The sequence below is a fragment of the Pristiophorus japonicus genome, chromosome 1, assembly GCF_044704955.1.
Source record: "Pristiophorus japonicus isolate sPriJap1 chromosome 1, sPriJap1.hap1, whole genome shotgun sequence".
Classification (NCBI taxonomy): Eukaryota; Metazoa; Chordata; class Chondrichthyes; family Pristiophoridae; genus Pristiophorus; species Pristiophorus japonicus.
In genome coordinates, this window is record NC_091977.1 from 52,379,783 (window position 1) to 52,406,683 (window position 26,901).

The window sequence follows — 26,901 nt, forward strand, 5'->3', positions numbered from 1 at the left end:
CTAGTTTTAGTTTCCCCTATGAGTGGAAATATTGTCTCTGCATCCACCTTGTTCAGCCCCCTCATTATCTTATATGTTTCAGTAAGATCACATCTCATTCTTCTGAACTCCAATTTGTATAGGCCCAACCTACTCAACCTATCTTCATAAGTCAACCCTTCATCTCCGGAGTCAACCTAGTGAACCTTCTCTGAACAGCCTCCAATGCAAGTATATTCTTCCTTAAATACAGAGACCAAAACTGTATGCAGTACTCAGTGTGGCCTCACCAATACCCTGTACAGTTTTAGCAGGACTTCTCTGCTTTTACACTCTATCCCCCTTGAAATAAAAGCCAGCATTCCATTTGCCTTCCTGATTACTTGCTGTACCTGCATACTAACTTTTTGTGTTTCATGCACAAAGACCCCCCAAGTCGGTCTCTACTGCAGCACTTTGCAATTTTTCTCCATTTAAATTATAATTTGCTTTTCTATTTTTTTTTCTGCCAAAGTGGATAACCTCACATTTTCCTACATTATACTCCATCTGCCAAATTTTTGCCCACTCACTTAACCTGTCTCTATCCCTTTGCAGATTTTTTGTGTCCTCCTCACAATTTGCTTTCCCACCCATCTTTGTATCATCAGCAAACTTGGCTACATTACACTCGGTCCCTTCATCCAAGTCATTAATATCGATTGTAAATAGTTGAGGACCCAGCACTGATCCCTGGGGCACCCCACTTGTCACTGTTTGCCAACCAGAAAATGACTCATTTATCCCGACCCTCTGTTAGCCAATCCTCTATCCATGCTAATATATTACCCCCAACCCCATGAACTTTTATCTTGTGCAGTAACCTTTTATGTGGCACCTTATCAAATGCCTTCTGATCATCCAAATACACCACATCCACCAGTTCCCCCTTATCCACCCTGTTCGTTGCATCCTCAAAGAACTCCAGCAAATTTGTCAAAAATGATTTTCCTTTCTTAAAACCATGCTGACTCTGCTTGATTGAATTTTGCTTTTCCAAATATCCCATTACTGCTTCCTTAATAATGGTCTCCAACATTTTCCCAATGACAGATGTTAGGCTAACTGGTCTATGTTTTCTTGCTTTATGTCTGCCTCCTTTTTTAAATAGGGGCGTTAGATTTGTGGTTTTCCAATCCGCTGGGATCGCCCCAGAATCCAGGGAATGTTGGTAGATTACAACCAATGCATCCACTATCTCTGCAGCCACTTCTCTTAAGACCCTAGGATGTAAGCCATCAGGTCCAGGGGACTTGTCCACCTTTAGTCCCATTATTTTACCGAGTACTATTTCATTATTGATTGTATTAAGTTTCTCCCTCCCTATAGCCCCTTGATTATCCACTATTGGGATGTTTTTAGTGTCTGCTACAGTAAAGTCTGATATAAAATATTTGTTCAACGATTCTGCCATTTCCCTATTCTCCATTATTAATTTCCCAGTCTCATCCTCTAGCGGACCAACATTTACTTTAGCCACTCTTTTCCTTTTTATATACCTGTAGAAACTCTTACTATCTGTAGATTTCGTGCTAGTTTTTACTTTCATAATCTATCTTCCCTCTCTCTATAATTTTTTTTGTTGTTCTTTGCTAGCTTTTAAAAGTTTCCCAATCCTTTGGCCACATTCTATGCACTTGTTTTCAATTTGATACCATCCTGTATTTCCTTAGTTAGCCACAGATGTTTATCCCTTCTCTTAGGGCCTGTAGTCCAGGATATCACTAAGTTTGGGGGAAAAAAAGTAGGAGAAAAGATGAGGTAGATCAAAAGTAAAGGTTCAATCATGCATTTTAACATCTTGTAGTCTGTAGGAGAACGAGAAACACGAGAGAACATGCATGGTGTTTTATGTGATTTATTTGGACTTGATGCCCTGACTGCCAAGGCCCAAAATCTGCTTGCCTATTTAGGGGTGATAGGAAATTGAGAAGCTGGACCATTACAGTGATGGGGGAAGAGAGGCCTGATCGTTTTCAGCCTTCATGGCTTGTCAGCTTGAAAATAAGCAGGGAACAGTCCAGGAAAATAACAGGGATTTGAGGAATGACCTGGGAGAAATACACATGGAATGAGGAGATAATTAGAGTCTGGGAAAGTGGGGGAGACAAAATGCAAAATAAGGAACGATCACAGCTTATAAGGTAAGATGTTTGTTGAGGTTCACATCAATCATGGTGGTGGTGGTGGTATTTGTTTTTGAGAGGACATTTTACAATGCCTCTGGTGTAAAACTCCTGAAATGGAGCAAACAGAAAATGCAGGAAATACTTGGGTAAGCAGGGGCGTGAACCCGAGGGGTGGTGTCCCCCGTCAGTACACGGCTAGTGGGGGTGGTCCGCACCCTTGGGGTCTACCCACCTTTCTCCATCACATTCCCGGGCCACACGAGCCTGTCCCTCTTTGCCAGATTTTCCATGCTTCCTCCCCTTCTGCTATTTTGCTGCAACTATTTACACCTCCTGAACTGTAATGTGGGATAAAAGTTGTGATCAGAAAATCCCTCAAATAAACACTCAGCTCGGTTAACAGCGCATAATGGTGTAATTTATTCCAGGTGTGGAAATCAAATTTGTTTGTTTTGTTCCCATTACAATGCAACATCAGTTTAAAAATAAAAGCACTAGGTGGTGCTGCTCCTACACAATTCTCCACTGTTTGTATCCCGTGTCTGTTTAATGCTGTCTCTGGTCAGCTGGAGCATGAGGCACATGCGGAATAAAGTTCCCTTTACTCTGACCCAGCAGTGTCCCAACTGCAGAAGATCACGGCTGCACCAGTGTGAATCTTTCCATTTTCTCAGTCCAGTCTTCCTTATGCCCATCCTGAATGAACTGGGTAATTTTGGTGATTATAGGCATTGAATTGTCTTTAATTCTCGATCTTCCTCGCTGCAATGCGCCATCTCGCTTTCAACAAGCTCCCCGCTGGAGTGGAACTAAACTGTAGAACCAATGGGAACCTGTTCATCCTTCGTCGCCTCCAAGGCCGTCCCATCCTCTGTCATCGAACTACAGTATGCGAACAATGCTTGCGCCTGCATACATTCAGAGGCCGAACTCCAAGTCATCATCAACATCTTCACTGAGGCATACAAAAGCATGGACCTTACACTAAACATCCATAAGACAAAGGTCCTCCACCAATCTGATCCCTCCACACAGCACTGCCCCCCGGTCATCAAAATCCATGGCGCAGCCTTGGACAACGTGGACCATTTTCCATACCACGGGAGCCTACTATCAGCAAAGGCAGACATTGACGATGAGGTCCAACACCGCCTCCAGTGTGCCAGCACAGCTTTCGGTCACCTAAGGAAGAGAGTGTTTGAAGACCATGACTTCAAATCTGGCACCAAGCTTATGGTCTACAGGACAGTAGTGATACCCACCCTCCTATATGGCTCAGAGACATGGACCATATACAGTAGACCCCTCAAAGCGCTGAAGAAGCACCACCAGCGCTGCCTCCGCAAGATCCTGCAAATCCCCTGGGAGGACAGACGCATCAACGTCCAACGATCACGTCAACATCCCCCAGCATCAAAGCACTGACCACACTCTACCAGCTCCGTTGAGCGGGCCGCATGCCCGACACTAGACTCCCAAAGCAAGCGCTCTACTCTGAACTCCTACACGGCAAGCGAGCCCCAGGTGGGCAGAGGAAATGTTTCAAGGACACCCTCAAAGCCTCCTTGATAAAGTGCAACATCCCCACCGACACCTGGGAGTCTCTGGCCGAAGAGCATCCAGGAGGACGCTGAGCACCTCGAGTCTCGTCGCGAGAGCATGTAGAAAACAAGCGCAGGCAGCGGAAGGAGTGTGCGGCAAACCAGACTCTCCACCCACCCTTTCCTTCAATCCCTGTCTGTCCCTCTCGCCTGTGGCAGACTCTAATTCCCGTATTGGACTGTAGAGTCATCTGAGAACTTTTAGAATGGAAGCAAGTCTTCATCATAGGCAGTCCCTCGAAATCGAGGATGATGCATTGAATTATTCCAAGTTCTATGCTTTTGGTTTGATTTGCCTAGGATGCATGCATTGAGACTATCCAAAATTATTTCCTTGATTATCTGATTTTTTTTAAAGAGAGATTTTGAATCTTAAAGGTAAAAACAAACAATTCTAAAGTTCGGTGCCACCCATTCATTGTGTTCTGCTGTACCGCTTTGTTCTTTACTCTGCTGAATAAAGAAGAACTGCAGATCATTAGTAAGCCAAAGGGACTGCTTTAAATAGTTAACATTAAGAAAAGTCAGCTATAGGAAGGTATTGCCAGGCGATAACATACTGCTTGTGTATCTGCTAACATGAGCTTATCAGAGGAGGGTTATCTGGGAACAGAGTTACATCATCCTTATCTGCCCCAAGGGGCCTCTTGTAATGCTCCCTCTGAGATGTGCAGTAATAAACCAGATTAGGCAGAAAAATGTGTCGGTTATGTCTAAGGGGTTTACAATTTACACAAAAGAAGACTTGTTAATAAATCGAAGGAGGTGTAAGAGTATGGGCGCAGTGGTCTGGAACTGAGCTGGCGAACTGCAAAGAAGTGAGAATTGGTGGGTCTGTCATTTAATCACGGTGTGCTGCTTAAAAAATGTACACATTTAAAGTATTATTAAACAATTTATGACTGCACAGAACACTGCACCACAGAAAGCATTTCATCTGCAAACTTTCCCAGCTCTGAAGAGTTTTTCGAGTCGACGTTTCTAGAATTTGAACCTGTCTGAAACTCCTCCAAATCACAAAGTGCCCCGTTAACACTGTCTAACATGCCAGCAGCATTCATTGATTTGTTTTCCCCGTCAGCTAAGGCAATGCTCGGGTAGGTGACCTACTAGAGGTTGCAGAAGATGTGATGTGCGGAAACTGTCTCCATAAGCAGTCGGTGATGTGGGATCAAGGCTTTCAGTAACACTAGTAACTAATCATGAGCTACAGAATAACAGTTTCCAGGACATAGGGCCTTTGTGCAGAATGTCAAAAGGCACTAAAAAGAAAATAGACTAGAGACAGACAAATAAACAAAAGATACTAGAGGGACACGGAGCAACAGGAAAACGGAAGACTTGCAAAAAGATAAAGTTACAATAGACATTTTTTCTTGCATAACAAAATTATTTTTAACCAAGCGTTGGGGCACTAAATGGTATTTCCAATTTCTTTCTTTCTGGCTGCTGTGTTTTAGGATCAATGCTCATTTCTGAGTTATGTAAGTGGACACCAATGTGTTTCTCAGAGTAGTAGTGGAGGACTTCGGAGAGATTTTGAGCTGGGAGAGAAGTAACATGATATACTTGAAGAGGATTCATTTGCCGGGTGATGGGGAGAAAAAGCTGGGGTGTGGGAGTAAATTGGACAGCTCTTTCAAAGAGCTGGCATAGGCACATGCACGACAGGCCAAATGGCCACATTCTTTGCTGTAAGATTCCATGATTCTATAAAGGGAGAGGTTTAGTGAAGAGTTCCAGAGAGTAGGGCCAAGATAGTTCAAGACTTTGCCAAGTTTGGTGGAGCAGAGGGAGGGGAGATAGAAAGTAAAACGGAGTCAGATGATGGAAGGATGTAGGACTGAAGAAGTTTCCACGGGTAGGGTGTGGTGAGGGCATGGAGAGACTTGTAAATAAAGATTTTTCAATTTGATGTCTGGGGCAGAGTCGGTGGAGGTCAGCAAGGAGAGGGGTGATGGGTGGACAAGATAGGATATGGATGGCATAGCTTGGAAAACGTTGGAGTTTCAGTAGGGTACAGCTTGGGAAATTGGTAAGGACGGGTATTGGTGAAGTCCGTTCTGGAGACGGGCAAAATATGGACAAGGGTTTCCGTAGCAGTGAGAGTATGGGCAGAGGTAGTCTTGGTGATGCACAGAATATGGGGTTTGAAGCTCATCTCGAGGTCAAACCGGGGAGGGGAATAGAACTGAAGCAGAGTGTATGGTGGGAGGGGGAATTGAGTTGTGGGTAAATGTAGAGTTTTTGGAAGGAATTAAATAAAATGACTGATCTTAAATATCCAGAACAATGTGACATGATATACTTGAAGACTCATTTGCTGGGTGATGGGGATATAAAGCTGGGGTGTGGAAGTAAATTGGACAGCTCTTTCAAAGGGAGTTAGATGTGGTCCCTACGGCTAAAGGGATCAAGGGGTTTTGAGAGAAAGCAGGAATGGGGTACTAAAGTTGAATGATCAGCCATGTTCGTATTGAATGGCAGTGCAGGCTTGAAGGGCCGAATGGCCTACTCCTGCACCTATTTTCTATGTCTCTATGACATCAGCAATTTGTTACTAATGTGTTTCAACCATCCAACCTTTCATCTAAATTAAAATACCACACGAGAAGCTCGCTCATCCTGGTTGATGTTGTACACCCACCTTAAACTGCAATAAACATTAAAGCATTAAACAACAATTACTTGCTTATATAGCACCTTTAACATAGTAAAATGTCCCAAGCTGCTTCACAGGAGCATTCTCAAACAAAATTTGACATCGAGTCCCATAAGTAGGTATTAGGACAGTTGACCAAAAGCTTGATCAAAGAGAGGGGTTTTAATGAGCATCATTAAAATGTTACGAAAGCAAAATATTGCAGATGCTGGAATCTGAAAGAAAAACAGAAAATGCTGGAAACACTCAGGTCAGGCATTATCTGTCGAGAGAGAAACAGAGTTAATGTTTCAGGTTGATGATCCTTCATTAGAACTGGGGTAAAAAGAGACAAACGGAAATCCCGTCTGAGGGAAGAGCAGAACTTCTTCAAGGTGGGCATTCCTAGAAACATAGAAAATAGGTGCAGGAGTAGGCCATTCGGCCCTTCTAGCCTGCACCGCCATTCAATGAGTTCATGGCTGAACATGCAACTTCAGTACCCCATTCCTGCTTTCTCACCATACCCCTTGATCCCCCTAGTAGTAAGGACTTCATGTAACTCCTTTTTGAATATATTTAGTGAATTGGCCTCAACAACTTTCTGTGGTAGAGAATTCCACAGGTTCACCACTCTCTGGGTGAAGAAATTCCTCCTCATCTCGGTCCTAAATGGCTGAGAAGTGAAATAGAAGAGAAGTGGCAGCGAATTAAACATTAATATAAAAGCAAAATACTGCGGATGCTGGAATCTGAGTAAAAACAGAAAATGCTGGAAATACTCAGCAGGTCAGGCAGCACCTGTGAAACGAGAAATGGAGTTATCGTTTCAGGTCGACCTGGAACGTTAACTCTATTGCTCTCCACAGATAATGCCTGACCTGTGTATTCTCAGCATTTTCTGTCATTAAAATGTTCTCTCCTCCAGCATCATTTTCTGTACAATGTGAAGTAGAAAATGGACCCCTGCAGATGCAGTCAGTGTACAAATAATTTCAAAGCACTAATAATGGTACAACAGTCATAGTGACTGTGCTTTTACATATAGCCACCTACAGCTCAATTATTCATGGTTTCTCTCCAGATCCACACAGGATTGCAACATGAAATCATCTGGCCCTGTCAACCACAATGCCTGCCATTAGATGAAAAGCTGCTGCCTCAACTGCTCAAGGAGGCTGGTTATAGTACTCACATGGTGGGGAAATGGCACCTGGGCATGTACAAGAATGAGTGCCTCCCGACACAGAGAGGATTTGATTCCTATTTTGGTAACTACATTCATTCAGTTCACTGTACAGTTTTAATTGTCGTGAGTGACCGAATTCCTCCTGTGAAGTTAGTCATTTTTTTAATAACTTTACACATGCAGGACCATGTATCCCCTGCAGTGACTATCTTAGACCTCTCATGGACAGTTTCACCAGAAACGGTGCACTGAGGTGCCACCTCCCAAGAAATATATCGGTCGGCTGCACCAGTTTGGTGTTTTGCAAATGTTATTTCCAATATTCCAAATCCCATTTTTAAACACGAGAGAGAACCTCACTTCAGCTGTACTCGCTCAAAGAAACAGTGATTTACGGTAGCATGGTTACACACTGTGCTGGGACCCCACTACGCTGTATCAGGGGGTGGTCGGGTCTGAGTTTAATCACATCACTTCTGCATACTGAGGTTTTGCTTTCAATGTTTTTTTTTAACATCCCTTTCTCCCGTCAGTTTCCCCTCCCAGACCTCTGATTTCTGCTGGCGGTACAGTTCTGCCGGTGTCAGCAGCCCTCTGCTACCTCAGCCAAGGGGTCACTCTTCACGTGAGGCCATACCATCAATGTAGCCAGGCTGCGGAACCATGGCGACGATACAGCTGAGCTCAATCCTGCCATCACCTGTATACTCTCCAGTATGTCACTGAATCAGGAGCAGTATCCCTGGTTATCCTACCCCAACTTCCCCAACCCAGCCTAGGGGCACTTAGGCCCATTCTGGCTGAGATCAGCTGAGATCAAGATAAGAGATTAACTCCGCACAGATCAGACACTGAAGCTGGGACTTTCCTGAGTGCTGTGGCTCATGGGTACACATTCATTCAGCCATTGAGTATGTTATAAATTAGAGATAGCCTTTCCCTTTCCAATAAGTTATTCTATTGAGTTCAGCAGTGTAATTTTTTCAATGTATTCATGCACAATGTGCGTTTTTTGAAAGGACAGTGTGTCATTTTTTTTGGAACCTTGGCTAATCTACCTTGATAAACAACCCTTAGATTTAAAAGTTATCATGCAAGCCAATAATTTTCTGTACCAGTCTATCATTTCTCCACATTCTTGCTTCAGGGGTGCAAGTGTTGTGTCGCTTTAATAAATGTTTCTTTTACATCTTAGGTTACCTATTGGGCAGTGAGGATTACTACACTCACAAGCATTGTTATTTCATTGCGCCATTAAATGTCACTCGCTGTGCATTGGACTTGCGTGATGGAGAAGATGTTGCTACTGGCTTTACAGACATGTATTCGACTCATTTATTTACACAGAGAGCTACTGACCTTCTATCCAAGCATGACCCTGCACAGGTAGATGCACGCCATAAAAAATATAATAAGCTTGTTTTGTTAATGGAGCTGCCATTTTATGGTAGCCAGCAATGAGACTGTGGCACCAAATTTTCTAGAAACTAATATTAACTGTTAAGGTTGTCCATTTTTGTCCTGCACTTGTCAAACTCTCATTTCGAAAGCAAGTGGAGGAAGAGACACAAACAATGTTTTTAAAAAAAAAAATAGGTTTATTCAATTCAAAAAAAAAAAATGTGCACAGGGAAGAAAAAAGTAGTTAAGATATATGACCGAAGGAAGTTGTGAAAGAAAAATACAGAAGGAAGTGATTGAAATAAAAAGAGTAGTGATGGGCTAGCTAATTGAGGTACGATAACCTAGAGGTACGATAACCTAGTACTGAAATGACTGACCCAGATGAGATGATTATTGTACCTATGTCAGTAACATTGAGGTCAGGGTGACTGTACGGAACCAGGGAACCAAGGACTTCTGAGAAAAACAGCACAATTGGGTCCAACTAGGATTGGCTGTTTTTTTTGATTTAGTTTAAGTGCTTCTTGCAGATAAAAATTATGCAAAAAAGTATGATCTCACGAAGCTTGGAAACCTTGATGGGATCATAATGTGAGGCAAATTTCTGAAGCACGTGGATATGTGCATTGTTCACATGTAGTGCATCTGTCTAGCTTCTGCCTGCAGAGCTGTGAGTAAGGTACTTCAGAGCTAGAAGCTTTTAATTTTAATTTCCTGGGATTAAAGTGACCTCCGATTTAATCCATCAAAAACATATCCAATTATCTGAAAGCTCAGATACTGATTTTCATTTCTTTAAACAACTTTAACACAAGTAAAAACTATTGAGGCAGTAAATTGCTCCTGTCATTTCTGTTCCCCGCACAATGCTCTTTATTTTAAAAGGAAATAGTACATTCGTCATCATAGGCAGTCCCTCAAAGAGGATGACTTGCTTCCACGCCAAAAAGGGATGAGTTCACAGGTGTTTCAATGAAGGACCTAATATTCCAGGTCCCGAACTACATCTTGAGGGGTGGAAGATGCCTGTGCGTGGATTTTTTTAACGTGTGGTGGCCATTGAACACCAGCCACCACACGGGTTTGACAGAGCTAGGTCTTGGTCCAGTGGCAAGGATTACCCAAGACGACTGGAGATCAGCTCTGCTGCACGGGCCTAGTGCGCACACATATCACAGTGTGGGCTGGCCCATGCTGTCCCTGGGCCCACGCCTCTTCTGGGTACCAAACTCGCGCCCTGACCTGCGAGAGACCATCAGCGGCAGGTCGGGGCCATAAAAGGTGCACGTACCCCGTTTGAATGGTTTTTACCACAGATGCAGTTCAGGTCGCCTCTTGAGCTATATTCCACTTTTTGTTATTTTCTCCCCTTTGGATCCAGAAATCGCACTTAATGGGGGCGATGACTACATGAGGGGGGCGGATACGCGGTGGTGGCAACACCTGAGGGGCGGAAGTTGGGAGCGGTGCGGATTGACCGCCGTGATGACGTCATCAGGGTGCCGCATCATCTTGGCTCTCCCCTTCAGTTAAAGGGGAGAGCCCCCGCGATTTTAAAACTTTGGTCCACTGAGCCACCAGGGAGGGTTTTGGCCGGGCCAGCGGCCTGGCACCCAAGAAGGGGGTACCAGGCTGCCTGTTAGCGACTCAGCCAAACCCGGGGGCATAATTGTCAGGCTGACAAGACAGTTGGCCGACAAAAAAAAAAACATGGCGGCAGCGTAGTGCATCCTCCCCTTTAAGGGGGCCACACTGCCATTGCAGAAGACCACAGCCTCACTGGACCACCAGTGCCGAAGATTTTCAGAGGGGAATGTCGCAGTCTGGGGGAAGTGGGGGTAGATCGGCGGCATGCGCGGTGATGACGCGCTTACCACGAATCGGCAGCGGTGGGCGGGGAAATCGGGGCACCGCCAGGAAAACTGGGTTATCAGCGGCCATTGCACAAAAAGTTAGCAGCCACTCCACTCTGCAGCGTGGCCGCCGATTTGCAGTGGTAATAGGCCTTCAGACAAGGGGCAATTTCGGCCCCCGGGTATTTTGACTTGCATCAGCAATATTTAGTGGTGTATTGCAAAAGATACTTGGAATTTTCAAATTTGCCAATGCGTTGGTGTATGGATATTTTTATTAGACATATCACATTTTAATACCTTACTATTGAAGTTAGTAAGTAAACTAAAGCATCCTTTCCTTGACTCTTCTCTCACCAAAATGGTACAATTATTAGCCGACGTGTGGTATTCTTTCCAAGGACCATTGCCACTGGTCTTGTTTTGAACTGACCAGAAATTCCTAAAATGTAAACCAGAAAGCAAAAGTCTGACTATTTTTAAATACAGAAGTCCATTTTTTTTCTATTCTTATGATGTGACAATAAAAATTAAATGGTACAATTTTAAAAGGGGCACAACAAGAGAGACACTTGGGGGTCCAAACACAAACCTTTCAACATGGCAGGACAAGTTGATACGGCTGTTTTTTAAAAAAAAAAAGCAGATGGGATCCTGGGCTTTATAAATAGAGGCATAGAGTACAAAGGCAAGGAAGTTAGGCTAATTTTTTATAAAACACTGGGTAGGCCTCAGCTGGAGTGTGTCCAATTCTGGGCACCACACCTTAGGAAGGATGTCAAGGCCATGGAGAAGGTGCAGAGGAGATTTACCAGCATGATACCAGAGAAATAGAAACAATTTGATAGCTCTTCACAAAGAGCCAGCGCAGACATGGGCCCAAGTTTCGAGCCGCGCCTCGAACGGCGCAGTCCCGACCTGAACGCCCGTTTTTCGCGCCACAAAGTGCGCCTAAAAAAACCTCCGTATTCTCCACCTCCCTGCAGGTCCTCTGGCCCTCGGCGCAGCGCAGCAGGAGCTGTAGGGGGTAGAGCCAGGTCCCTGCGCTGAAAACAGTGCCGGGACCTCTGCACATGCACGCAAGTGCAGTAGCTCCAGACGCCAGAAACTGTGTGGGAGGGGCCCAAAGCACGCAGCCCCTAGCCCTGGCCGAATGGCCTCATTGGGGCTGCGTGAATAGGGCTCCTCCCACAGCCAGCTCCTGCTTCCTCCCGACTCGACTCCTGCTTCCTGCCTCCGGACCCGACTCCCGCTCCCCCACCCCCCCCCCCCCCCCGACTGGACCCGACCCGACTCCCGCTCCCCCCCGGATCCGACCTGACCTCCCTCCTCCCGACCCGAATCAAACCGACCTCCCTCCCACCACCCCCCCGACCCGACTCGACCCAACGCCACCAACTTGTAAATTTGGTGCTGGGGACGGGCCCGGCCCGAAGTCTCGGGCCCGGCCCGTTCAGCCTCCCTCCCCCTTCTCCTTCCACCCCCCATCTCCTTCTCCCCCCGCCCCCCCCCCCCCATTCTCCTTCTCCTCCCCCCCCCCCCCATCTCCTTCTCCCCCCCCCCCATCTCCTTCTCCCCCCCCCCCCCATCTCCTTCTCCCCCCCCCCCCCATCTCCTTCTCCCCCCCCCCATCTCCTTCTCCCCCCCCCATCTCCTTCTCCCCCCCATCTCCTTCTCCCCCCCCCCCATCTCCTTCTCCCCCCCCCCATCTCCTTCTCCCCCCCCCCATCTCCTTCTCCCCCCCCCCCCCATCTCCTTCTCCCCCCCCCCCATCTCCTTCTCCCCCCCCCCCATCTCCTTCTCCCCCCCCATCCTCCTTCTCCCCCCCCATCTCCTTCTCCCCCGGCCATCTCCTTCTCCCCCCCCCATCTCCTTCTCCCCCCCCCATCTCCTTCTCCCCCCCCCATCTCCTTCTCCCCCCCCCCCATCTCCTTCTCCCCCCCCCCATCTCCTTCTCCCCCCCCCCATCTCCTTCTCCCCCCCCCATCTCCTTCTCCCCCCCCCATCTCCTTCTCCCCCCCCCCATCTCCTTCTCCCCCCCCCATCTCCTTCTCCCCCCCCCATCTCCTTCTCCCCCCCCATCTCCTTCTCCCCCCCCCATCTCCTTCTCCCCCCCCCATCTCCTTCTCCCCCCCCCATCTCCTTCTCCCCCCCCCCATCTCCTTCTCCCCCCCCATCTCCTTCTCCCCCCCCCCCATCTCCTTCTCCCCCCCCCATCTCCTTCTCCCCCCCATCTCCTTCTCCCCCCCCCATCTCCTTCTCCCCCCCCATCTCCTTCTCCCCCCCCATCTCCTTCTCCCCCCCATCTCCTACTCCCCCCCCATCTCCTACTCCCCCCCCATCTCCTTCTCCCCCCCCCATCTCCTTCTCCCCCCCCCATCTCCTTCCCCCCCCCCCCCATCTCCTTCCCCCCCCCCCATCTCCTTCCCCCTCCCCCATCTCCTTCCCCCCCCCCCATCTCCTTCCCCCCCCCCCATCTCCTTCCCCCCCCCCCATCTCCTTCCCCCCCCCGCCATCTCCTTCCCCCCCCGCCATCTCCTTCCCCCCCCCGCCATCTCCTTCCCCCCCCCCGCCATCTCCTTCCCCCCCCCGCCATCTCCTTCCCCCCCCCGCCATCTCCTTCCCCCCCCCGCCATCTCCTTCCCCCCCCGCCATCTCCTTCCCCCCCCCGCCATCTCCTTCCCCCCCCCCGCCATCTCCTTCCCCCCCCCGCCATCTCCTTCCCCCCCCCGCCATCTCCTTCCCCCCCCCGCCATCTCCTTCCCCCCCCCCGCCATCTCCTTCCCCCCCCGCCATCTCCTTCCCCCCCCCGCCATCTCCTTCCCCCCCCCGCCATCTCCTTCCCCCCCCCGCCATCTCCTTCCCCCCCCGCCATCTCCTTCCCCCTCCCGCCATCTCCTTCCCCCCCGCCATCTCCTTCCCCCCCCCGCCATCTCCTTCCCCCCCCCGCCATCTCCTTCCCCCCCCCGCCATCTCCTTCCCCCCCCCGCCATCTCCTTCCCCCCCCCGCCATCTCCTTCCCCCCCCGCCATCTCCTTCCCCCCCCCGCCATCTCCTTCCCCCCCCGCCATCTCCTTCCCCCCCCGCCATCTCCTTCCCCCCCCGCCATCTCCTTCCCCCCCCCGCCATCTCCTTCCCCCCCCCGCCATCTCCTTCCCCCCCCGCCATCTCCTTCCCCCCCCCGCCATCTCCTTCCCCCCCCGCCATCTCCTTCCCCCCCCCGCCATCTCCTTCCCCCCCCGCCATCTCCTTCCCCCCCCCGCCATCTCCTTCCCCCCCCCGCCATCTCCTTCCCCCCCCCGCCATCTCCTTCCCCCCCCCGCCATCTCCTTCCCCCCCCCGCCATCTCCTTCCCCCCCCCGCCATCTCCTTCCCCCCCCCGCCATCTCCTTCCCCCCCCCGCCATCTCCTTCCCCCCCCCGCCATCTCCTTCCCCCCCCCGCCATCTCCTTCCCCCCCCCGCCATCTCCTTCCCCCCCCCGCCATCTCCTTCCCCCCCCCGCCATCTCCTTCCCCCCCCCGCCATCTCCTTCCCCCCCCCGCCATCTCCTTCCCCCCCCGCCATCTCCTTCCCCCCCCCGCCATCTCCTTCCCCCCCCCGCCATCTCCTTCCCCCCCCCGCCATCTCCTTCCCCCCCCCGCCATCTCCTTCCCCCCCCCGCCATCTCCTTCCCCCCCCGCCATCTCCTTCCCCCCCCCGCCATCTCCTTCCCCCCCCCGCCATCTCCTTCCCCCCCCCGCCATCTCCTTCCCCCCCCCGCCATCTCCTTCCCCCCCCGCCATCTCCTTCCCCCCCCCGCCATCTCCTTCCCCCCCCCGCCATCTCCTTCCCCCCCCCGCCATCTCCTTCCCCCCCCCGCCATCTCCTTCCCCCCCCCGCCATCTCCTTCCCCCCCCCGCCATCTCCTTCCCCCCCCCGCCATCTCCTTCCCCCCCCCGCCATCTCCTTCCCCCCCCCGCCATCTCCCCCCCCCCGCCATCTCCTTCCCCCCCCGCCATCTCCTTCCCCCCCCCGCCATCTCCTTCCCCCCCCGCCATCTCCTTCCCCCCCCCGCCATCTCCTTCCCCCCCCCGCCATCTCCTTCCCCCCCCCGCCATCTCCTTCCCCCCCCCGCCATCTCCTTCCCCCCCCGCCATCTCCTTCCCCCCCGCCATCTCCTTCCCCCCCCCGCCATCTCCTTCCCCCCCCGCCATCTCCTTCCCCCCCCCGCCATCTCCTTCCCCCCCCGCCATCTCCTTCCCCCCCCCGCCATCTCCTTCCCCCCCCGCCATCTCCTTCCCCCCCCCGCCATCTCCTTCCCCCCCGCCATCTCCTTCCCTCTCCTTCCCCCCCCCGCCATCTCCTTCCCTCTCCTTCCCCCCCCGCCATCTCCTTCCCTCTCCTTCCCCCCCCGCCATCTCCTTCCCTCTCCTTCCCCCCCGCCATCTCCTTCCCTCTCCTTCCCCCCCCGCCATCTCCTTCCCTCTCCTTCCCCCCCCGCCATCTCCTTCCCTCTCCTTCCCCCCCGCCATCTCCTTCCCTCTCCTTCCCCCCCCGCCATCTCCTTCCCTCTCCTTCCCCCCCCGCCATCTCCTTCCCTCTCCTTCCCCCCCCGCCATCTCCTTCCCTCTCCTTCCCCCCCCGCCATCTCCTTCCCTCTCCTTCCCCCCCCGCCATCTCCTTCCCTCTCCTTCCCCCCCCGCCATCTCCTTCCCTCTCCTTCCCCCCCCGCCATCTCCTTCCCTCTCCTTCCCCCCCCGCCATCTCCTTCCCTCTCCTTCCCCCCCCGCCATCTCCTTCCCTCTCCTTCCCCCCCCGCCATCTCCTTCCCTCTCCTTCCCCCCCCGCCATCTCCTTCCCTCTCCTTCCCCCCCCGCCATCTCCTTCCCTCTCCTTCCCCCCCCGCCATCTCCTTCCCTCTCCTTCCCCCCCCGCCATCTCCTTCCCTCTCCTTCCCCCCCCGCCATCTCCTTCCCTCTCCTTCCCCCCCCGCCATCTCCTTCCCTCTCCTTCCCCCCCCGCCATCTCCTTCCCTCTCCTTCCCCCCCCGCCATCTCCTTCCCTCTCCTTCCCCCCCCGCCATCTCCTTCCCTCTCCTTCCCCCCCCGCCATCTCCTTCCCTCTCCTTCCCCCCCCGCCATCTCCTTCCCTCTCCTTCCCCCCCCGCCATCTCCTTCCCTCTCCTTCCCCCCCCGCCATCTCCTTCCCTCTCCTTCCCCCCCCGCCATCTCCTTCCCTCTCCTTCCCCCCCCGCCATCTCCTTCCCTCTCCTTCCCCCCCCGCCATCTCCTTCCCTCTCCTTCCCCCCCCGCCATCTCCTTCCCTCTCCTTCCCCCCCCGCCATCTCCTTCCCTCTCCTTCCCCCCCCGCCATCTCCTTCCCTCTCCTTCCCCCCCCGCCATCTCCTTCCCTCTCCTTCCCCCCCCGCCATCTCCTTCCCTCTCCTTCCCCCCCCGCCATCTCCTTCCCTCTCCTTCCCCCCCCGCCATCTCCTTCCCTCTCCTTCCCCCCCCGCCATCTCCTTCCCTCTCCTTCCCCCCCCGCCATCTCCTTCCCTCTCCTTCCCCCCCCGCCATCTCCTTCCCTCTCCTTCCCCCCCCGCCATCTCCTTCCCTCTCCTTCCCCCCCCGCCATCTCCTTCCCTCTCCTTCCCCCCCCGCCATCTCCTTCCCTCTCCTTCCCCCCCGCCATCTCCTTCCCTCTCCTTCCCCCCCCGCCATCTCCTTTCCTCCCCTCCCCCGACACAGACAGACAGAGAGATAGAGACACTGACAGAGACACACTGGGTGGGTGGGGGCATCCCAGCACGCTGTTGGAGGGCTCCCGGTGCTACAGTCGGTAAGTAGAAAATGTTTTATTTATTGATTTTTTAAAAAAATTATTTCTTATTAATTTTTTTTGATTGGTTTATTGGTTGATTTATTGATGTATTTATCATTTATTATTGATGATGACTCTTTATTTGTAAAACTCAAGTGTTTAATGTTTGTAAACTTCCCTTTAAACCCCCTCCCCCCACCATTCCCTACGCCTGATTTGTAACCTACGCCTGATTTTCTAAAGTGTAGACAAGGTTTTTTCGAGCGAACAAAAATCTTTACTTTCTCCATTCTAAGTTAGTTTGGAGTAAGTTTTCACTCATGAAACTTTGAAATCAGGCGGAAGTGGCCGGACACGCCCCCTTTGGAAAAAAAAACATTCTGTTCCAAAGTAAAACTGTTCTAACTGACTAGAACTGGAGCAAACTAAATGACACAAATTCCGATTTCTAAAATACTCCATTCTACACCAGTTGCTCCTAAAAATCAGGAGCAAATCATGTGGAAACTTGGGGCCGATGAGTGGAATGGCCCCCTTCTATGCTGTATGATTCTATGTGGAAGAATTAGTTACGAAGGATTTCAACAGGTGCTATCAACTGCTAAGTGAACAACAGATTCCACCCCCCTCCCTCCCCAGTCAGAAATCTACCTGTCCTACCTCCTGTTTCGTTTTAGCCTTGGCAAAAATAGTCAATCCTGCTTCCAAGGACTGGCCAGGAGCAGCCACTGAGTAGACAGGCTACAATGCTGGGCAACTTGACCCTGGAACGCAGGAACTTCAGTGGCCTCAAACCAAATGATCTGTAATTATCACTTGAATAATCCTTCAGTGCCCAAGTAATCTTTCTGCACTGTGCATTCTGTTGCAGCCTCTATTTCTGTACTTGCCCTTCCAGTCGGTTCACGAACCCCTTCAGGTGCCTGAGAAATACATGGAGCCTTACAGTTTCATCCACAATGGGCACCGGCGCCACTATGCAGGGATGGTGTCGGCGATGGACGAAGCTGTGGGGAACATTACTGATGCTCTGCAGCAGTATGGATTCTGGAACAATACTGTCTTCATCTTCTCCACAGGTAGGCCAAGAGACACGGGCAACACTGCATCCTGTGACTGACTACATTGACTGTTAAAGAACAGCGGGTCAATTCAGTTCCTTTGCCACTCGGCATTCTACCATTAGGTGCACAGATGGACCATCTGCTTCCTGGTCTCGACTAAAGGGGTTTGTGAGGCAAGCTGTCAAATGTGTGCAACATTTGTACTGGACACTAATTAATTTAGTTTCCCAAATTAAATCTTTACTATCTTGGTGTGAACTGGCAAGATGGCCTGTTTTAAAGTAATTAGTTATCCGTTAGAGTGAAAATATTGGAATAGGAAGTTTTCACACCCTGACTTCAATGGTTTTCTAATTTTATGGACTTTCCATAGAGGAAGGCTGCTGTATGCTCCATGTTACAGTTGTCTATTGTAGTCACATGGGAGTTAGGAATTCAGTGGGAAGGTTGCCTGACTACTCTCTGTTGTTTGGCAACAGAAAACCAAGTGCTTTTTACCTCCGCTAATAGTCTTGCCCAGTCCTGTTAGACTTACTGTAAACTTTGTACTGCTCAACATTTGCTTTTCGTAATGTAAGAGTGCATGCATACATCATGTTCAATCTGACTCTTCTGTGGTTCATAAGCTAGTGTGCCTTGTTCTTTCTTGTATAACCACTGCAAACTGATGGTCTGTTGGCAGGAGTGATGGTCTGCTACTTACGATCCTGCTGGCTGCTACTTCTGTGCTTGCATTGAGGCCCCGACCTGCAAGGGAACATCAGCGGCAGGTCGGGGCCATAACAGGAAGGCAGATTATTATCTGAATGGTGACAGATTAGGGTTAGGGTTAGGGTTTTCTCTACCACAGAAAGTTGTTGAGGCCAGTTTGTTAGATATATTCAAAAGGGAGTTAGATGTGGCCCTTACGGCTAATGGGATCAAGTGGTATGGAGAGAAAGCAGGAATGGGGTACTGAAGTTGTAAAAATGATCAGCCATGATCATATTGAATGGTGGTGCAGGCTCGAAGGGCCGAATGGCCTACTCCTGCACCTACTTTCTATGTTTCTATGAGCGGCGGCCATGGGCAGCGTGGAGGCCCCAACTTACGAGGGAACATCAGCAGCAGGTCGGGGCCATAAATGGAGCGGCGAGCAGCGGCCATGGGCAGCGTGGAGACGTGCCACTACAAGGTACAGCGCGAGCTGGTGCAAGACGCCAACGGCTGTGAAGAGTGACGTCATCAAGATCCAGGTCGGTGATTGGAGCATGGGAAGATACAGCAGGAGCAGTGAGGTCGGGGCGAAGGAGCGACGTGAGATTGTGGAGGGACGTGATCGGGGCCCAGGGGCGGTGCGAGTTTGGGGCCAGGGACCCAGGGGCAGCACGGACCAGCACACACTGCGATATGTGTGAGCACTAGGTCCGTGCAGCAGAACTGGTCTCCAGTTGTCTTGGGTAATCCTTGCCACTGGACCAAGACCGAGCCCTGTCAAGTCTATGTGGTGGCTGGTGTGCAATGGCCACTCCACATATTTTTTTTAATTCATGCACAGGCATCTTCCGCCTTTCAGGATGTAGTTCGGGTCCTTCATTGAAACACCCGTGAACTCGTCCTTTTTTTGGCGTTTCAAGGGACTGCCTATGATTCATTGATGATGATTGACTTCTGTGCTGCAGATCCAGACACTCCTGCCTATGTGCTGGCCATAGCCTGTCCTATTCTGGCTATTGGGCCTGATTACTTGGGGTGCTTCTCTTGTCACTTGCCAGGAGGCAGATGGTGGCAAGTAATGGTGACCACTTGAGAGCCTCCAGCATGTAGCTGTGCTGTAGTGTGCTTGTTGCTACTGGAGTCCTGTCTGTAGCTACTAATCTCTACGCAGAGACCATTGCACTGCTGCAAGGTCTTGAATCCCTCCTTTGATGTTTGTCCTTAGTGTTTTCAAATCGCATCAGAATCTGCTTTTATTATGTCTTGCTTGTGGACCTCAAGTCCATCATATCATCGTTCCTGAAAAATGCTCCAACAACATTTGGCACCTGCATGACTCAGGTCTCCCCTGTGGCTACCATCTTCTCAGTGCTGGTCTGCCAGCAGATAAACCTTGCTTCATAACCATGGCCAATTCGATGTTAGAATGTAGCACTCTGCCCAAACTCCTTTGTATTGTGTCTTGTAGTGAAGCAGGTGATGTGCTCATCAGTTCACAATGGATTTTCTCTTTCATCAGCAGCGCCATGAATCATAGTATCATAGAATGGTTACATCGCGGAAGAAGGCCATTCATCCCGTCGAGCCCATGCCGACTCTCCTAGTCCCACTCCCCTGCTCTTTCCCTGTAATCCGGCAATTTTTTTTTCTTTCAGATACTTATCTAACTCCTTTGTGAAAAATAAAATTGAGTCTGGCTCCGCCACCCTTTCAGGCAGTGTGTTCCAGATCTTAACCACTCGCTGTGTTTATAAAAAAAAAAAGTAGTTTTTTCTTGCGTCCACTTTGGTTCTTTTGCTAATCACCTTAAATCTGTGTCCTCTGGTTCTCGACCCCTCTGCCAATGCAAGCAGTTGCTCTCTATCTACTCTGTCCCGACCCCTCATGATCTTGAACACCTCTATCAAATCTCCCCTCGATCTTCTCTGCTCCAGGGAGGACAACTCCAGCTTCTCTAGTCTATCAACGTAACTGAAGTCCCTCATTCCTGGAATCATTCTCATAAATCTTTTCTGTATCTTCTCTAAGGCCCTTGCATCCTTCCTAAAGTGTGGTGCCCAGAATTGTACACAGTACTTGTAGGATCTTGCGGAGACATCGTTGGTGGTATTTCTCCAGCAACTTGAGGTGTCTACTGTGCATGGTCCATGTCTCTGAGCCATACAGGAGGGCGGGTATTACTACAGCCCTGTAGACCATGACCTTTGTGTGGATTTGAGGGCCTGGTCTTCAAACACTCTTTTCTTCAGGCAGTTGAAGGCTGCGCAGGCGCACTGGAGGCGGTGTTGAATCTCGTTGTCAATGTCTGCTCTTGTTGATAAGAGGCTCCCGAGGTATCCTACAAATCCCCTGAGGACAGACACACCAACGTTAGCGTCCTCGACAAGGTCAACATTCCCAGCATTGAAGCACTGACCACACTTGATCAGCTCCGCTGGGCAGGCCACATCGTTCACATGCCAGACACGAGGCTCCCAAGCAAGTGCTCTACTCGGAACTTGTCCACGGCAAGCGAGTCAAAGGCGGGCAGAGGAAACGTTACAAGGACACCCTCAAAGCCTCCCTGATAAAGTGCAACATCCCCACCGACACCTGGGAGTCCCTGGCCAAAGACCACTCTAAGTGGAGGAAGTGCACCCGGGAGGGCGCTGAGCACCTCGAGTCTCATTGCCGAGTGCGTGCAAAAATTAAGCACAGGCAGCGGAAAGACTGTTCAGCTACCGAAGGACTCATTTTTAGAGTGGAAGCAAGTCTTCCTCGATTCCAAGGGACTGCCTATGATGATATGATGACACCATACTCCAGTTAGGGCCGAACCAGTGTTTTATATAGGTGGTTCATAATTTCCACACTTTTGTACTCTGTACCTCTATTTATGAAGCCCAGGATCGTGTAAGCATTTTTAACTGATTTCTCAACCTGCCCTGCCATCTTCAATAATTTATGCACACATACCCCAAGGTCTCTGTTCGTGCACCCCCTTTAGGATTGTACCATTTAGTTTATATGTTCTCTCCTCGTTCTTTCTACCAAAATGCATCACTTCATACTTTTCTACTTTAAATTTCATCTGCCACGTGTCCGCCCATTTCACCAGCCTGTCTATGTCTTCCTGAAATCTCACTATCCTCCTCACTGTTCACTATACTTCCAAGTTTTGTGTTATCTGCAAATGTTGAAATTGTACCCTGTACACCGACATTCAAGTCATTAATATACATCAAGAAAAGCAGTGGTCCTAGAACCGACCCCTGGGGAACACCACTGTATACCTTACTCCAGTCCGAAAAACAACCGTTCACCACTACTCTCTGTTCCTGTCACTTAGCCAATTTTGGATCCAGGATGCCACCATCCCTTTTATTCCATGGGCTTCAAGTTTGAATTGTGGAGCAATTCATCGGAGTATGTGGCTATGTTTTGCCTGTACACAGCTAGCCCTTCTCATTTCTGAACTGTAATCATGATTTGCTTTGAATGGCCTCAACAACTCATTATTAACCTCCCAAGAGATGTGTATCTGTGTTGGTTAGTGATCTGGGTGTCAGTTCTATGGTCCTGATTTCTTCCTCCTGGGCTTGAGGCCTTTCTGCTTGGTACTGTTGTGTGTATTGTAATGACGGCACAAGCTTTTAAAAATAATTCTCGTATGTGGGCATCACTGGCATGGTCAGCATTTTTTGCCATCCCTAGCTTTCCTGAGATGGTAGCCGTGGGCTTTATTCAAGTGGCTTGCTTGGCCACTTCAGAGGGCCACGTCGATGACCACGTTGGTGTTGGTCTGGAGTCACGTATAGGCCAGACATATAAGGAGATTAGTGAATCAGTTGGGATTTTTATGACAATCTGAGAGCTTCCTGGCTACTTTTACAGATACCAGATTTATTTTTTTATTTCCAGAATTTTTACACTGATTATTAATTTCTCAAACTGCCATGGTAATTAAATATTGGGAAGACCGAAGCCATTGTCTAGTCCCCGCCACCAACTCTATCCCACTCCCAAGCATCTGTCTGAGGCTGAACCAGACTGTTCGCAACCTTGGTGTCATATTTGACCCTGAAATGAGCTTTCGACCACATATCTGCGGCATAACTAAATCCGCCAATTTCCACCTCCATAACATCGCCCGTCTCTGCCCCTGCCTCAGCTCATCTGCTGCTGAAACCGTCATCCATGCCTTTGTTACCTCTAGAGTTGACTACAACGCACTCTTAGGGTAGAATGTGGGAGGTCAGCTATGTAAACTAGAGGTCATCCAAAACTCGGCTGCCTGCGTCCTAACTTGCACCATGTCCCGTTCACCCATCACCCCTGTGGTCGCGGACCTACATTGGCTCCCGGTTAGGCAACACCTTGATTTAAAAAATTCTCATCCTTGTTTACAAATCCCTCCATGGTCTCGCCCCTCTCTATCTCTAATCTCCTTCAGCCTCACAACCCCCCTGAGAAATCAGCGCTTCTCAAATTCTTCCCTCTTGAGCATCCCCTGATAATCACTCAACCACCGGTGGCCGTGCCTTTAGTTGCCTCGGCCCTAAGCTCTGGAATGCCCTCCCTAAACCTTTCCGCTTCTCTTTCCTCCTTTTTAAGACTCTCCTTAAAACCTAGCTTTTGACCAAGCTTTTGGTAATCTGCCGTCATTTCTTCTTGTGTGGCTCGGTTGTCAAAAATGTTGTCTTATAACACTCCTGTGTAGCGCCTTGAGACGTATTACTATGTTAAGAGTGCTATATAAATACATTGTTGTTGTGGGATTACATAGGATAAATGGCACAGAAACAGGCATTTCATGTCCATGTGTGTGCATGCCAGCTTTTATTCTCCATTCGAGTTTCCTCATCTAAATCTATCAGCATAACCCTCTATTCCCATCTCCCTCATATGCTTGTCCAGCCTCCCCTTAAAAGGAACTATCCTATTCACATCAACTACTCCTTATGGTAGCGAGTTCCACATTCTCACCAGTCTTTGGGTAAAGAAGTTTCTGAATTTCCTATTGGATTTCTTGGTGACTGTCTTATATTGATGGCCTCTAGTTGTGCTCTTCCCACAAGTGAAAACATTCTCTCTCTATCCACTCTATCAAAACCTTTCATAATTTTAAATACCTCTATTAGGTCACCCCTCAGCATTTTTTCAAGAGGAAAGAGATCCAGCCTGTTCATCCTTTCCTGATATGTATACCCCCTCATTTCTGATATCATCCTTGTAAATCTTCTCTGCACCCTCTCCTGTGCCTCTGTATCCTTTTTATAATATGGCGACCAGAACTACATGCAGTACTCTTAAGTGTGGTCGAACCAAGGTTTGATACTGGTTTAGCATTACTTTCCTACTTTTCAATTCTATCTTTCCAGAAATAAACTCTAGTGCTTGGTTTGCTTTTTTTATGGCCTTGTTAATATGTGGCACAACTTTGTGTTTGGTGTATGTGTGCTCCGAGATCCCTTTGTTCCTCTACCTTACCTAGACTCACACCCTCCTAGTAATGAGTGACCTCCCTATTCTTCCTACCAAAATGTAATCTCTCTCATTTGTCTGTGTTGAACTTCATTTGGCAATTTGCCCATTCTGCAAGTTTATTAATATCCTTCTTCAATTTGTTGCAGTCATCCTCGGTATCGACTCTCTCTTCCCACCCTCCGCATCTCCAATTTGATATCATCTGCAAATTTAGAAATTGTGTTTTTGATTCCAAAGTCTAAATCGTTGATGTAAATTATGAACAGCAGTGGTCCCAGCATTGATCATGGTGGAACACCACTACCCACCTGCCACTGTGAATATCTACCCTTTACTCCAAATCTCTGCTTTCTGTCTTGAAGCCAACAAGAGATCCATTCTGCTACTTGTCCCCTGACTCCGCATTCTCTGACCTTGTTCATCAGTCTATTATGGGGTACCTTATCGAAGGCCTTTTGAAAATCTAGATAAATTACATTTACTACATTACCATTGTCCATTCTCTCTGTTACCTTTTCAAAAAATTCAATAAGGTTGGTCAAACAAGACTTTCCCCTTTTGAAATCCATGCTGACTATTCATTGATATTTTTCATTTCTAGATGTTTTTCTATTCTCTTCTTTAGTAGGGATTCCATTATTTTTCCTACCACCGATGTTAAGTTTACTGGTCTATAATTCCCTGGACATGTTCTTTCCCCCTTCTTAAATATAGGTATTATGTTGGCCAGTCCTCTGGCATTGCATCTTTTTGTAACTATTTATTAAATATGTGTAGTAATGCCTCTGCTATCTCTTCCCTAGATTCTTTTAAAATGCATGGATACAGTCCACACAGACCAGGGGTTTTATCCTCTTTGAGTTTGATTAGTTTGTTTAATATATCTCCTTTTTTATTTTAAATGCACTTATTTCATTACTCATCTGATCATCCAATGTCATTTCCACCTGTTCTATCTCCCTGTTAAATCATTATTTTGCTTCGGTATTTAATATTTCTGCCATCTCCCTATTGTTACTTGTGGTATTGTCCTGTATATCCCTTAATGGCCCTATTCCCAGCCCAACTTTCCTTTGTTCCTGTAAAATATTTTACTATTATGTTTTATGTTCCATGATTTAATTTCATAGTTCTTTTGTCTTAATTGTTTTTTTGACTTCTCTCCTAATCCCTTCATATTATCTCACCGTGCACTCCCCTGCTGTCTGTGTACTTAATGTATGCCTCTTTCCTTATCCTCAATTGTTCCTTTATGTCTTCATTCATCCATGGAGTCTCATTAGTCTTTAGTTCTTTTCTTTTGCGGAATATATTTTTTCTGCACTCTGTTGAACACCGTTTTTAAATGTTTCCCATTGTTGTTCTTCATCGTTGCTTGCCAATGTTGTTGTTCATGTTGCCCATTTTATTTTCCCAAGTTCTATGCTCAGCCCCTCAAAATCAGCTTTTCTCCAATCTATTAACCAGGTTTTTGTCATACTTATTCCTTCTTTACTCTCACCTTAAAGCATATTATATTATGGTCACTATTGCCTCAATATTCCCCTACTTTTACTTCTCATCTCCTCTGGTTCATTCCCCATTGATCCAATAGTGCATTGTCCCTTGGGATTTTTCCATATTGGGTTAGAAAGGAGTTTCTTTCCCTTATCCCCTTTACCTACCTATTGGGGTATTTGAAATTCCCTATGATTTATTCTATTTTTTAAAATTCATTTTCATAATTTGTCTGCATATTTCTTCCACTTCCTTTCCACTATTAGATGGTCTGTGGACTCCTCCTATTAGTGTGATTGATCCTTTATCGTTTCTCTCTCTCCATATGGATTCTATTTTTGTCTTGCTAATAGCTGTGTACCTTTTTTTGACAGCCATTTTGTTATCCTTAATAAGTACAGCTACTTCACCTCCCCTTTTTCCCTCTCTTTTCTATAAATGTTATATCCTGCAATGTTTACTTTGCAGTCCTGATATTTCTGTAGCCATGTCTCAGTATTCCCTACTATGTCTGATTCCTCCCAATGCATGATTGTCTTCAGCTCCTCTGTTTTTTATGGACACTTTGTGCATTACTGTACAGACAGTTTAACCTATTTTTAATCGGATTTCCTCTCACTATGTTTAACCATCTGTTTAGACTCCTGTTCTATAACTCTATTTGCTCCCTTGCTGTTAATGCTCTCCCTTACTGTATTCTTTCCTATGCTTTCTTTTACTGTTTTGTTTATATTTAGGTTGCTTACATTTCTTGTAGATCCCTCTTCCTTTCTTACAAGTTTAAAGTCTTTGCCAGCTCCCTATTTACCCTTTCTGTTAGGACATGGGTCCCATCCTAGTTCAGGTGGAGCCTGTCCCTTGGGTACAGTTCCTTCCTGTCCCAGAACTGGTGCCAGTATCCCATGAAAAGGAACCCCTCTTTCCCTTTAGACGCGTGTTAATTCTCCTGATCTGTCTGCTTCTATGTCAATTTGCACGTAGCTCGGGCAAGAATACAGAGATTATTACCCTTGAGGTCCTGCTTTTTAATTTAGAGCCTATCTCTTGATACTCTTTCGGCAGGACCTCCTCCTTGTTCTTACCTATATCGTTTGTTCCAACATGGACCACAACAACTGGATTTATCCCTTCTGTTTGGACTCATGTTCTCTGGATTACTAGTCCAGTAACACAACCACCATGCTACCATATCTAACAAATGTAAACATTGCCACAGTGATGTAAGCAGTTATTTTCAATGATTTGATGACCAAGAATGTTTGTGTCTCTACAAATTTCAATGTCCCAGTTGTGTGGTACCCAAAATGGCCAGCGCTACTGTGCAAGACGTTTTACCTGCAGCTTACCTCCACCAGTTCCAGCATAGTGGCCTCTGTTGAAGGTTCGCTCCAGCAAAATGCATTGCCTGAGAGAGACTTTTTGCTAATTAAAAATGGGAAATTTGAGGGAGTCCTTCTGTGTAGTCAGCTTTCTGTGTACAAGGATAATTACATCAGAAAATCCAATTTGAGGGAAAGCAGTCACTCCATTTATCCAGAGCCTA

At 48.7% G+C, this 26,901-nt stretch overlaps 1 protein-coding gene across 2 annotated transcripts in view; it reads left to right on the forward strand.

The window, feature by feature from the left end:
- Positions 1-26,901, forward strand: part of arsb (arylsulfatase B) — a 109,563-nt gene that overhangs the window by 10,755 nt on the left and 71,907 nt on the right. For both annotated transcript variants that reach the window (XM_070879753.1, XM_070879754.1), the window contains exons 2-4: positions 7,474-7,660; positions 8,774-8,964; positions 17,507-17,714. In XM_070879753.1, the coding sequence (XP_070735854.1) occupies positions 7,474-7,660; positions 8,774-8,964; positions 17,507-17,714 (586 nt within the window). The remainder of the gene's footprint in view (positions 1-7,473; positions 7,661-8,773; positions 8,965-17,506; positions 17,715-26,901) is intronic.